At 32.3% G+C, this 14644-nt stretch overlaps 2 protein-coding genes across 2 annotated transcripts in view; both read left to right on the plus strand.

Moving 5' to 3' along the window:
• LOC117117824 (probable chitinase 10) overlaps window positions 1-3811 on the plus strand; it is a 28479-nt gene extending 24668 nt beyond the window's left edge. Inside the window, exons 40-42 of the mRNA XM_033262295.1 lie at window positions 1608-1855; window positions 2366-2437; window positions 3487-3811. Of these exons, the coding sequence (XP_033118186.1) occupies window positions 1608-1855; window positions 2366-2437; window positions 3487-3603 (437 nt within the window). The 3' untranslated portion in view covers window positions 3604-3811. The remainder of the gene's footprint in view (window positions 1-1607; window positions 1856-2365; window positions 2438-3486) is intronic.
• An 85-nt stretch (window positions 3812-3896) lies between these two features.
• Window positions 3897-10839, plus strand: LOC117117785 (lectin BRA-3-like). Its single transcript, XM_033262244.1, has 6 exons — window positions 3897-4271; window positions 5719-5973; window positions 6746-6868; window positions 7888-8160; window positions 9068-9219; window positions 9367-10839. The coding sequence occupies exons 1-5, from the start codon at window positions 4211-4213 to the stop codon at window positions 9178-9180; spliced, it is 825 nt and encodes a 274-aa protein (XP_033118135.1). The 5' UTR covers window positions 3897-4210; the 3' UTR covers window positions 9181-9219; window positions 9367-10839.
• Window positions 10840-14644: the final 3805 nt, after the last annotated feature.

A 14644-nucleotide genomic window follows, 5' to 3' on the forward strand; every position in this document is an offset into this window, starting at 1 on the left:
TTTGTGAAGGGATAAGTCGTTGCACCGAATGAAAACGATTTACTTTACACAAGGTTTCGTACCAAACTTTTAAGTTGAGAGTCCAAGCTATAGGCGTTGCCGAAACATATTCCTTAATACATTATACACTTTATTATTTTTATTTCAGGTGACATCTGTATACGTTGATAGAAGCGATATATCAAGTGACGATCTTTTATGTTCAGTTTCGAGTTTTGAATCTGGCAGTATTATCGTTAACTTACAACTCGAATTTTCACAAGGCGCTACCTACGCCGATGAACTACAAATGATTCTAAAAGATTCAACTGATTCGGGCATTTTACCTGGGACTGAATTTACTATTGACACTGCATCGGTAATTGTGATAAAAAGTGAGAATTGTTTAAAAATACGTTACATAAAGGCCGACTCATACAGCGTCATATGACGCAACCCGACGCGATTTATCGTCGAAGACAGTCCTAAACCATCGTGAGAAATATTAAACATGTTTAATATTCTACGACTCGACTGCCCCCGACGCAAGACATCGCGTCTGCGTTTAACTCACACAGACCCGACGCGACAAAAAATCGCGTCGGGCTGCGTCGTACGACGCTGTCTGAGTTGGCCTTATGGTATGTCATGTTTACTTAGGAAAGAAGGAATCTAGAGAGCTATAGTGTATACAGTTAATATCAAGGTCTGCTAGTAGTCAACCCTAAGGCATTGCAGAAGATTATACATTCTTTCACATATTAGGCCTAACACAGTTGATTTGCTTTTGTTGCGCTCAAAGATCAAATAAAAATTCAGAGAGGAAATCGCCAAACATTGTTAGAATAGAAATCAGTACCATTGCAGACCCCATTTGTTAAGTTAGCAGAAAAGAAATATGAAATTATTAAAAAAATCGTTTATTCAAATAATAATGTTTAAACTATTATGTATATATTAATATTACATTATATTAAATAAAAAACTTAAGAATAACAGGAATAATTATATTATGGTATTATGTACACATTACAAAATTAATTAATTGGTTTACATATTATTATTGTTAGAATAGTGCTATATAAAGGTTTTGTGTTTAATAACGTGTAGTTACATTTCTTTCAGTGGAATTTTGTGCTTCTGGTTTTTGTGAAAATGGTAAAACTTGTGATAATAGTGTTCAGCCACCCGTATGTACATGTACCTCTCAATATAACGGTGACACATGCCAAGACCAAGAAAAATACAGTAGGTCTTAATGTTTTAATTCCTTCTCTCCATCTTTAAACGTGCAATATTATTTTCAGACATAACCTCGCCACAACGTTCACAATGTTCTCAACGTTTGCGAATGTTATACTCATTTAGTGGTTGCTGGGGCGGCATGACGTCGTTGACACTCTTGGATCCGCCCAATATAATGTATTTTTTATTTATTTTTTATTTCATTTTACCCAACAGCGTGAACGCCATTAACAGGGTACATAAGTACAATATAAAATCACAGACACATTCTTAAAATAATATTTGTTAACAGTACAATAAAACATTCGGGATTAAAACAATTAACAATAGTAAATACGAAAAGTGATCTTATATTTATATGTTGACTCTTCTAAAATTTTCAGATGCAATGATGTATATGGTTATCGGACTGCCTGTTGGAATCGTTGTTCTTCTGATAGTCTGTTTCATTCTCACCGTTTTGTGGTTGAAGTACAAGCAGAGAATACATTTGAGAAAATGTTTTCATTTTAAAGATCCTCGACAAATACCGTATAGGTTTGGTTATCTAAATAGTGATAGTGTTTCCAGCTCATCTCATTCTGATAGGCTTGCCCGGTACCACAGGGGTATGATGCTGACCTCACCAGCTGTAAGTAATAAATTATTATTATTATTATTATTATTATTATTATTATTATTATTATTATTATTATTATTATTATTATTATTATTAATACCAGTTTTTAAAACTATATGTCTTATCATCGTTGACAATATTATTTCCATATTTGTTTTCTTCAACTTCACCATTACCTTTATTATCTTTTCACCATAATTACTATCAGTATTGTCGTCATTAATCATCATCATCATCATCCTCATCATCATCATCATCATCATCATCATCATCATCATTTCACACTTTTTTGTATCATGTTCATTGTTTCCCTCGTCATCATAGTTATCGTACTTTTTTGTATCATCATTTCACACTTTTTATATCATGCTTATTGTTTCCATCGTCACCATAATTATTATCGACATCCCCACCCTTACTTCCAATCATCATTTGACGTTATTATTTTTGGCATCATTATTTCAGCTTATTCAGACAGAACTATCGTATAATATTAAGTGTACTTTTGTTTCTTATCAAAAGGTTGGTGAATACAACAAAACGATGCCTACTGACTTTCATCGGCCGTACATAGCGACAGGCGATGAACAATTGGTAAGAAGCTTACATTCTGAATTTTAAAATGAAATATATACAGTACATAGTTAAATGGAGGAATATCTTCTGAACTGAGCATGCGCATATCAAGGTCAATCGACGTAAACACAACATAGGTTTATGTCAATTGACCTTGAATACGGGCATGCGCAGTACAGACTACGAAATTACTTATTACAATCTTGGTATCTTTTACCGTTTATAAATTAAAAGCCTGCTCGCTACATAATGTATTTATCATTACGTTGTTTTTGTTTGACAGTTTGTGCACGAACACTTAAGCAGAAGTCATTTCGACAAAGAGTACAAGTCTGACCAACGCATAGACTACCGATATTGATTTCAATGTATAAAATAGATACATGCCAAAATCAGATCTACAATTTAATAGCTGGTCACGATCGAAGTCATTGATCAAATATAATTGTCGTTATCGACAACGTAAAGAATAATTGTATGAAAGTCGAACAGTCAATGTTATTGCTAGGCCTATGTTATCTATTACTGATTTTTTTTAAATTTGTGTATCCACTTCTACTTTCCTTCTTCAGCCAATTGCTATGCAAATCGATTACCAACAACCAATGCAAACATTGCGCAATATATGAATATATATATATATATATATATATATATATATGAATATAGAATATATATGTATATGAATATATATATGTATATATATATATGAATATATATTTGAATATATATTAAATATACTGTTTTTATAATACACATATATTTATATATTATTATATAGGCTTATATTTATTATTATTATGTGTATATACAGAGTGTATGTGTGTGGGAGCGTGTGTGTGTATTTACCTTAAAATTTGCTTATTATCCAACAACTGAAAGTGAAATTTGGAGGGAAAAAATGGACTTTATTTGAGGCACGAGTTACGTTCAATTTTCTCCACTGCTGTAAGTTTTCATACACAACGCTTTCACTTTTGTCGTTATACTTTGTAATGTAACGATAACATCAGTGTAATGTATGCTTCTAACGATACATCAGTTTATCTTTCCAATCTTGATTATAGGCACGACAACGTCGAGAATTTCATGTTTTTCCCATTAAACAGTGGTGTAGTAACGAAGGATCCGATGACCCTGCCTACAGACCCTTCTGGACACTATTACGCTGGGAGAATTTTTGAAAATGAAATACAAAATACGTAACCAATGGAAATGGGCGCAGATCATGGGAGACATCCCCCCCCCCACATATTTTTAAGGGGATTGGTTCTCCCATTTTACGACCGCAATGTCATTTCAAAATTACATAGGCGTAACCGATTAGGTTGCTTATGTTATATGATTTCAACAATAATCGGCGATACAATGCATCAAGTTTCATATTCGAGAATTTTTCAAAAGGGTGCAAGTCCTTGAACATCAATTGACTCTCAAATTTAGCAGAACTTTACTTACAACTATTATTGTTCCTTACCTACCAATCATCTGACTCAAAACACTTCCTTGAATGAAGTGGTACAAGTCAAAATTTTCTCGTGACTGATCTATATTTTTTTTGGGGGGGGGGGATTATCTCCAAATATGGATTTGATCAGATGAGCACGAATGAATCTTAAAATAAAGATCGCATCGATTCTGCTCTAATGATAATAATCAGTGGAATGGTCAACATCATGTGTTAGAAACGGAAACAAAGTACATTTTGCAGTATATCCATTTATTTCCTTTCACTGATGCGGTACTATAGTGTAGCAACGCAATTACTTAATAATTGGCAATCTTGTCAGTATGCAGACATTCAGGGCACAAGTCATATTGTTTATTTGCTGTATAATCAAGCTAGATACAGGTAATTATTTGCTTTTGATTCATCCATGGTGGAAGCGGTTGGCGCATCGGTTGTGGCTTGGACTCCCAACCTCGAGGTCGGGGGTTCGGAACTCTCGTTATGCAAATCGCTTGTGTCCTTGGGCAAGGCACTTTATCTACAACGGTTGCCTTTCTCCACCCAGGAGTACAAGTGGGTACCTGGTAGGTCCGAACACAACTGCGCTGATTACTAGCTGCAATATTAAGGAATTCTCCCCAGGGAGCTGAGTATGTGTTCCATATGTGTTTGATCCAATGACCGGGGTAGTAATGTGAAGCGCTTAGAGGCATTGTGCATGAAGCGCTATATAAGAGCGACATATTATTATTATTATTATTATTATTATTATTATTATTATTATTATTATTATTATTATTATTATTATTATTATTATTATGTTGTAAAAGATTATTATTATTCCTCCGCTGAAAATCGAAATTATTTCACTCATTAGGTATTTTGGAATTAAAAATGCTCATGTATGTGAGATGTAGATGGTTAAAACTTTAAACATGTTGGCAGTAATTACTACATTTTGAACGTTAAAGCCAGGTTCCAGTGAAAGAAATTGATATGTAGCTGGAGAAAATGATGGTTACGCCCCTTTCCCCCAGTTTTTAAATATTCAAAAATCTGTATCTCATTAACCGCTTCCGAGTTTTTCGTTAAATGTACTTTGTGTGTCTTAGAAAAATTAGTTTTACAACATATAAAAAAAAAGTTCCTCCGAAACTGGCTTTAAAGAAGAGGAACGATTGTCGCAAGACCAGACACCTCTATGAATTTTCTTATCATCTGCTACTTAATAAAAAATAATATGAAAATTGTAATTGTAAAATTTAATGTATTTCTATGTAAATATTTGATTCAAGCTTCAGCTGTTCATAGATAAATACAGTTGAGTCGAATAGTCGTAAAGGTAATTCGGAATAAACCTTCCTTATTAGAAAATCAAAAGAAAATGTAGGTAAAAGTGGCCCTGGAAAACAATGGCCCCGAATTATTATTGGGGCCATTTTTGCCATGGCAGTTTTTACCGTATTACCTTCTGCCATAGGTCAGTCTCTAAACAACTAAATTGTAAACGGAAGAAGTTGGAAATAAAAATTTAAATAACAACAATAGTCCTCCGTATACCTCAACTATTTCCTGATGGCATTACCGTAATTAAATCCTTTTCTGATGTTTTACAAGCAAGCTTATCAGATATTTTTGGACGAAATATTATTTTGAAGAAACGAACTGTTATTCCGCGGGAACGAAATATTTCGATAGAACGAAATAATATTTTGAGGGAACGAAATGTTCCCTCGAAATATTATTTCGGGTGAACGAAATATTATTTCGAAGTAGTTCATTATCTATTCTAACCATGTCCCTTTAGGGGCTCCGTAGATACTTGTATTTTATGCTCAAATTTTAGTAGTGTGTTCGTGTGAAAAAGGATGGGAATCGTTTGACAGCAGTTGTTATAAATTTGTTGAAACCAGTAAAGCCAATTGGGAAGACGCCCACACTGAATGTCTTAGTATGAATTCGAACCTTGTCATTGTGAGAAATCAAGAAGAGAACGAATTCCTGTGTAACAAATTGAAGAGTAATTTTTGGCTAGGCCTGACAGATATGAAGAAGGAAAACCACTTTATATGGGTTGATAGTGATGAATGCAGCAATTTTTCACGTAAGGATATTTGCCAGTTAGCCTATCAGATACTTAACTATATGTTTAATTTAATTTGACATTTAACCATTTGAATTACTGTACCTTTCTCTTAAAAAGTTGAACATTTTTCATATAGGCCTATTCTGTGAAAACATTTCAATATTCAGGTACATTGTAACACTCCAGAAACACAAAATATATTGCAAAAAATATTACTATTAGACCATGGAGACCTATAGGGTATACGTGCAGACTTAACCCTATCCACTGTCTTTCATACAACTGAATGAAACTGTCACACATAGTGGAGCTGAATTCGCTAGAAAAGCTTACGTTGTAGCTGTGAAAAATTAGGTTTGCTTCGTAGCATCGTACACAAAAAACACTTGCCTTGATAGTGAGAGATTGCAGACTCGAATCCCGCCAGGCACACTTTTTTATACAGCTGAAGGGGCTGTTTGATATGATTATAACTAACATCATGCTATTTGAGCACTGTGTTATTATTTATCCATTGTGTTTTAAACACATTTTTGTTTGTCAAATATTTGTTTATATACACTATTATGTATTTCTTGTATGATATACATAATTATGTTTATATGTATATATATATAATACTATAATATATTACTATCCACCCATATTTTAATTGTTGTAAAATATAACCAGTTACGCTTAACTAGCTATAATCAACAAAATAATAATAGTACAGTCATAAGTCATCTGCATCCATTCAGACAACCATAAATTGTGTTTGCTCTAACGTTTACTGTCTTTTACCTCATAGATTTCGCAAGTGAAGAACCAAACAATGTAAATTGTTCAGAGAATTGTATTGAATACTATTATAGTTCAGGCAAATGGAATGACTTCCGATGCGATGAAAAACGTCTGTACGTGTGCGAAAAATGTATGTGAACCTATTATCTTGCTCAAATTTTTAGAAAAATGCTTTCGATAATTTTCTTAGATCTGAAGCCATCATCCAATTTGACATATTTTATTTTTTTGGTGTTTTATTCATTTCGGCAACAAATAACAGTACAAAATCTGAAGCAAAAGCATAAGAACGCTGTCACCGGTAGGGTGTGCTTCTCCAGATATTTCCAACTAATACGGTACGATACATAATACATTATATAATAATCATATAGTGAGAGAAAAAAATCTGAAAGTGCAAAAGCACTTAATTGTCTCGATATGACCTTTTTAAAGAAAGTATTATACATTATTATTACATTAATGATTATAGTGTACATTATAAAAAATGTACAGAAGAAATAGTGGAACAAAACATACAAAAATAACACGAGAGCAAAATTACACGTACCTTTAATTTTATTGTGAAATGCCAGAAAGACACTGCTGTAAAGATGTGTTTTTTCAAGTGTAATTGATGGTCTAATTTATGAAGCACCTCGCGTTGAAGGGGATTTTTTATCGACAATAGATTTATTTTCTACTTTTGGGCAATCCTGCAACATGGCAGCGAATATTACCTATGAAGTTAGCATTTACGTAAAAAATAAAGAATGAATAATCAACATTTAAGAATAATGTAAATCATAGAGATGATTACATTTTGGGAAGAAAAAAATCAAAGGACAAGATTAAGGTCACGGAAATTCAATTTGTTTTACCTTTGAGCGTAAAGAAAATAATAGAATCGGCCATCATACACGGCCTGTGTATAGTTCAGTACGGTATTCAGACACAGGGCGGAGGTATGGAATCATAGAATAACTGCGAAGTGTTTTTTTTTTAAATCTGTTTTATTGGTCTGTTTGTTTTACTTACTTGCTATGACATAATAAATGAAATAAAGGAAAACTTTACAATACTTTAATTATGAAACTAACAATATGAAAAAAATTCTTATCCATGGGGAGAAGACTGGAATCGATACCAACCATCAATTACCTTTTTCAGATCAAGATAAAACGCCGCCATCATATGGATCATCTTGTCCGGAAGACATGCACCTACTGTTGTCATCGACAACTCGATCAGCCTCGGTGAGTTGGATGCCTCCAACGTGGAATGATGATTCTGTTTGTTATCCCACCGTAAATAGCTCGCATTTTCCTGGTCAAGTGATAGCAATACCGGATGGTGATTTAAGTGCTTTTATTAATGTGACGTACACTGCTAATGATAAGGCTGGAAATTCTGAAACCTGTTACTTTCGAGTAACTGTATCATGTGAGATTTGTTTTTCATTTTTCTGCTCGTCAATTTTTAGCCTGATATGCAAATCTTTTTTTTTTTGCTGAAATCGATCAAAATAATAATATTAATATTAAGTTCGCATTGATGTATTGGCTTATTTATGACCTCAACCAAATACTTCGTAAGTATGCAAATTAGATAAAATATACAAATTATGAGTAAAAAGATAAGTTGTTATATCTTCAAAACTGCTTTCTGCAAACAGTTGCTTTCTTCTACAAATTACCCTAAAAAAAATCAACAATATTAATATGAATAATATTATAAATAATGATAGGAAGAGTGAAAAAAAAATCATGTACCGGTATATTAGAATGCTAAAAGGAAGAGTGTTAATAATAAGAATAGTTATAGTGTTTTTGTAAATGTATAACTTTATTTATCACTTGATGTATTTATTAATTAATTGAATAAATGTTAATTGAATTGAATTGAATTGAATATATTACAGTAAATAGAGAACACCCATGTTTCAAACTATTTGAAAAGGCAACTCTGTAATCGGCGATTGGTAAGATACGAGAACCTAATATCTCTATTTTACAATACTCATTATCATTATCATTATAATTATCGCTATTGTTGTCTTGGACATCGTCATTGTTATTGATATGCTGCGGTTGTGTTTGCGTTTACAGTGTGCGATTGCAAATTATAACATACCACACCCATTTTCAGTCTGTTCATTTTGGCAACACAGAAAGAAAAAAAAAATAAAAACAATTGTTAGGTGCATTGCAACTAAATAGACAACAAATACTTGACGAAACTAATTAAATATTCAAGACAATGCCATGGAGTAGCAAAGGCGAAAACAACCCTGCCACCAAAATGATGTGCTGCTCTCAGATGTGTTATGATGTTCTGTTATATTTTTCAGATCCAGGATACCCAAGTTTGACACCAGGCAGTTCCGGATATCCAGGTAGTTCCGGATATCGAGGTCTGACCACTGGAATTTTCTTTGTAGGTATCATTGTTGGCGTATTTTGAGTACTTGCTGCATCGGTCGGCTATAACAGGATTAAACGGGTTGGTTAGATAATAAAATATTTCTATTTAATATGATAATAATAATAAAACACATAGATCAAAACCATCCGGTATATAAGCATTTTTAAATTTTTAAAAAATCTCAATTAGGTAAACTTTAATGCCACTTTTTCACTGTGTTTTCAGATACCCACACAGACTTCGCAGACTTATATGGGATATGTGGCAGATGGTCATGGTGAAAATATTAAGCATACATATGAAGAACTACAACACAAAACTGAAGAATTGGCAGATTATGTTAATAGTAATATAAAGCCGCATAAAGGAACAGCAAATAATAACACCCAGCTGGATAAGAGAACAGTAGCTTATACTAATGTCAAGCCGAAAAATAGAGAACCAGAAATACCATAAAACTTCTAATACAAACCCAGTGCTTTATTAGTGACCCATGCTGTACATTTCTGCTAAGCCTCGCCCCTTGGATATTGTTGCCAAAATCCCACAAAAAAAATAGAGTAACTGTATGTAAACGACAACACGCGCTTATTCCTGGCCTATTTTGATTGGTCAGTTGTTAAGTTTGATTGACACTCCGGGAAGGTCCATAGTAACCCACTTAAAAACGGTTAATCTATTATGATCCACTTTTACTAATAAGGATTGATAACAAAACTTAATACACAATGATAGGCTTACAAATGACAGTAAAGTCAACACTATTCTTCTTTAAAGTATGTACAATAGTTGTATGGTACAGTTCGTTCTTATCCATTTTAGGTCTTCTTATTGTATTTAATGTAATTGATGTAGTACATTTCATCAAAACTCACTAAGTAGCAATGCGCTTTCATCTACAGGGTTTTTTCCAAATTTAATTCGAAATAAGGAATGATTTGATAAAATATTAATTTATTTATTGCGCTTTAGTGTTTAAAATGATTGTACTGAAGGGTTTACTGTCCGGAAAACTATAAGAGTGAGTCACAAGTTGACAGCTCAATACAAAGTTATAGATGAAGGGGGCTGTTTGATTATAAGTCAATCGATAATTAAGATAGCGGATGTTTATGATGGTATTGTTCAAATATAATGTTGCATGCTAATGTGTAAGCATAACTGAGATTGCTGCCCCTACAGTGTGTTTTGAAATCAACTGTCTTACTTGGAATATACATTTATTTATAAACACAAAACAAAAATTTATTATTTCCATGCGACTTACTTATGCTTAATAATAGTGACCCCGTACCCACCATATTGTAACTCATAAAGTGCTTGTAACCTACCCACAATTGAAAGACAAAGGATTTACCCCATATAGTAATAATTATTATTGTTTGTATCATCTTAATTGACCATTTATTCCTAGAAAATCCGATTCCCGACGAAAACAACTCTTCGATTTTAGACTCTGAAAGGTTTTCTTGTCAGAAAACACATTGGTAAGTCACATCATCAAATATGTATATGACATGAACCAATGAACACTCAGCTTTGATATCAAATCACTATCACCAACGTGTCGTTAAAGAAAGCCTGCCTCATAGCGAAGCATCGTCTAGAAGTTACATTTTATTTTTGAAGTAGCATAATTGATCTTTGCAGTATATTTTTGTAATTGATTATTGAACGGTTTGTAAATTTGTTTAGGAAATGCAAATTAATTATATTTTTGAAGTTGAATTTATAAAAATTGAATGAAATATAAATAATCAATTAAAATTAATTAATGTTATTTAATTGTTAATTGAATAGAATATATTTCGCTTTATCGTCTAATGAATTTCTTATCAATTGTATATTGTTGAATTTTTCATTGAATGAATGTTATTAATATTGAATGTAATTTTAAATGAATTGTTTTAAATAATATTTTTGTAGTTGTTCAAATTAATAATTGAATGAATTGTAAGTAATTAGTTGAGTATCCGCATTTAGTAATTACTGTATGTATATAATGTATTGTATTATTGAAAAAAAAAAACATTTTTATTTTTAAGTCATTCATTCATTCATTCATTCGGGTCACTACCCGACTTTATTTAACCAATGAGGTAACCGGCCCATAAGGCCATACATATAACAATAACAGTAACATGATCGATAAATATTAATTAGATGTTATAAGCTACAACTTTCTTTTTTCTAATATTAAAAGCAACGTAAAGAAACTTAAATAACAACCTGTAACCGAGTATCTGTGAATAATCTTATAATGATTTGGATTTGACCAGACAAATGAAGACAGGATAGGCACTCTTTCCTTTTTGTAAGCTGTGCAAGTTAAAGAAAATGATATTCGTGTTCTATTTCGTTAGCGCGTCACAAAGACAGCAAGTAATTGAGTCTGCTTCATGTCTTGTTTTTAAATAAGGGATGAGCCAGTGCGGATTAGAGTTATGCATCTACGGCCGTGTTTCGTATTGGCAGGGAACAGTTAAATTGAAATATATTTTCGGGTTCCGTATGATAGTTGGTCGTCAATATTAATTATATTAATTTTAAAGTGTCATTTTACGAAAAGGATTATTAATACTAAATGAACTTTTGCAAGCAATTGTCCATTAATATAGTTTCTTAAGAAATAATTTAGCATCGCCTACACCTTAGTTAAGCCAAGTCAAACCAAATCCGTGTTAGATAATTATCTGTTTAACCTTCAGTACCCAACTTTTTATATCGTGTAAAAAGCGGTCGGAATCCATAGTAAACATTTTTAGCCAATAGGAAACTATATTTTTTGTAAGCTTAAATCCACAAAGGAAAACGCCCTAGCCGCTTAGACATCTTACGTTATTAGCTAAATATCGAACATCTAAAACATTTTTATAGAATTTTGAGTGCACTATTTTATGGCTTCTACATTGGTCGAAACCATACCTCCGAGCAATAAAGACGAATTGGAACGAGCATGCTATCAAACATATACATTTTAATATTAGGGTTAACATGGGGGTATTCATCAAGAAAACCTTTGATCTTGAATAACCCCTTTTCTGCTTGTTTTGTTACGGTATTTTTTGCTACTGACATCCATCTCTCGGACTGAATTTTACACCTATATAGTCGTAATACGGCACTAATTCAATATTATTACCTTTATATACCCATTGATGTGTTTTTCTTGAACAATTCCTCCATTGTTTTTGTTTTTTCGATATTTACATTTATATTTAATTTAAGTATACATAGTACAATGTCTGCCAAGCGCCCTCAACATTTTTGTAAAATTAGTGGCGTCTGCTAAAAGCACAATGTCAACCATATTTTTCAAATTGCAATTTTTTGTATCATTTACCGTAATCAAATCTATACCATTTTGTCTAAAAAAAAACCCCGTCTAAATCAGTAATGTAAGACAAAATAAAAGAGGCGACAGATTGTAACCTAGTTTACATCCAATATATTAACTATTAATTTTTTGTTCTTAACATGAGGATATTCCAGCATAATAGTTTTGCAGTATAATACAAATTTTCCTTGAATTCCGAGGTTCCTATGTGTACCACAGTTCTGTTTATTTACTAAATCGAAAGCCTTTCGACAAAGTTGGCATACAGTCTTCCTTTGGTTTTACGCAAATATTTCATTACGACACAATCTAATGACGTGCTGTAGACTTTTCGGCAACCAGCCTGTTTCAGTAAGTATATTGAAAATGTCTGACCAGTTCATAAGCCTTGTATTCAAGGTAGAAGTAAAGAGGTTACAAAAACAAAGCACGAAATAAGTGTTATAGCATGGTAATTGTTTGGATCGTTAACATTTCCTGTTTTAATTATTGGAATAGATACCCTTTTTCCATAAGTCAGGAATACATCCGGAAGAAAATATTCGTGTTATAACAGGGTTGAGTACATTCTTACAAGAGGTTAACATGTCATCAAAAATGCCGTCAATCCCGGCACCCTTCTCCGGTTTGATTAATGATATTGCCTTCCCCTTCTGCATAAGTTTTTGTATTTTTTGTGTTCATTCAGAAATTAGGTAATATCACTATCGTGATTACTTGCACAGAGTTTACATACCTTTTTAGCTTATTTCTGTAAGCCATTTTGCATTCTGTGTCGTACCAAGGTTTATTATTTTTATTACGTTTATGGGTTAGCAATCCCTTTACATTTCCTGTTACAATTACATTTCATATGCTCGGCTACGTTATACATTTCATTCAGTTTTTTTTTCAAAGCTATTTACATCTATTATGTTTTCATGACATAAGCTTTCTTCAATTTATAGGCCTACCATTTTTGTCTTATATAAACATAGGTGTAACATCAACATCATAGCACCCAAACCGAGTTTTAACTTGAATATTAGCTTCTTTTGTTGTTAATTTTATTTTAATGTTTATAGCTGTTTTTAATTAGCAAATACACTAATTCAGGGTAAGGTATTACTGTAAAAGCCGTTACTTGCTTATGAAAATCTTTCGAAGCGATTGCATAATCACTACACTTTTGCCTTGCTTGAAAATAAATGTAAATTCTCGTTTTAGATCGCCCTGTGTGCGGCCGTTCAGTATTCGAAGTTCTGAGTTTATACACTTTATATTTTCTTCCAAAATTATTGGTCTTTTTATCTTTTGAAATTCTATTATTTATAATCTCATCTACTAAATTGTTGATTAACCCGGACACAAACACATTTGTATCGTTCGTTAGTTGTTGTTATAACGTTGCAATTAAATTCCTCGAATAAAATTATAATATGGATTGTGAAAATACGTCTTCCAGTTGACGCCAGGGTTCGTAGTTGAGGTTATCATAGATAGATGCATTTTCACACGTGATGTTTATAAATCCCATTAATATACTTTGATTAGCATTCATGTAGATTTTGCTTAGTAGTAAAAAAATGCTTTATAGTAACATTTACATGTATACTCGTTTAAGATATTTTTATATTGAATTATGAGCTAATACAGTGACTCCTAAAGCATTTCTCCCCTTTTTGTGTGTTTTATTTCTCTATACCGATGTACAGTCATATTCAGAGTGGTTTTAACTTTATCGTCATTTGTAAGCCATGTTTCTATATAAGCGATAATATCTTCATCAATTACTTAGGAATTAAGCCTGTCCAGGACATGATGCTGAAGTCAAGACCATCATTTGCAATGGTATCAAAAGGGAGATTTATTCATTATAACTAATGTCATTTGTATTAAATAGGCCTACTTATACACTTATTGCCACTAAAATTTGTTTTATCTTTGTTTTCTTTAAAATGAAAATCCCCTTAATATATTTTGATCAGCATTCGTGTAGACTTTGTTCTACACGAATCCTTTCGATTGCTATTGCTATACGTATCAATGTTATTTTTCATACTTATTATCTGCTTCTCTTATTTTCTTATCTTACATTGTATTTATTATGTTGTTTTGATGTTGGTTTTAACTCATGTTTGCATTGGAGATCCCTCGATAGTGTTCTACACTTTTGGTTCTCCTTAA

The sequence above is a fragment of the Anneissia japonica genome, unplaced genomic scaffold, assembly GCF_011630105.1.
Source record: "Anneissia japonica isolate Jap-2015-1 unplaced genomic scaffold, ASM1163010v1 scaffold108273_len470852_cov203, whole genome shotgun sequence".
Taxonomy (NCBI): domain Eukaryota; kingdom Metazoa; phylum Echinodermata; class Crinoidea; order Comatulida; family Comatulidae; genus Anneissia; species Anneissia japonica.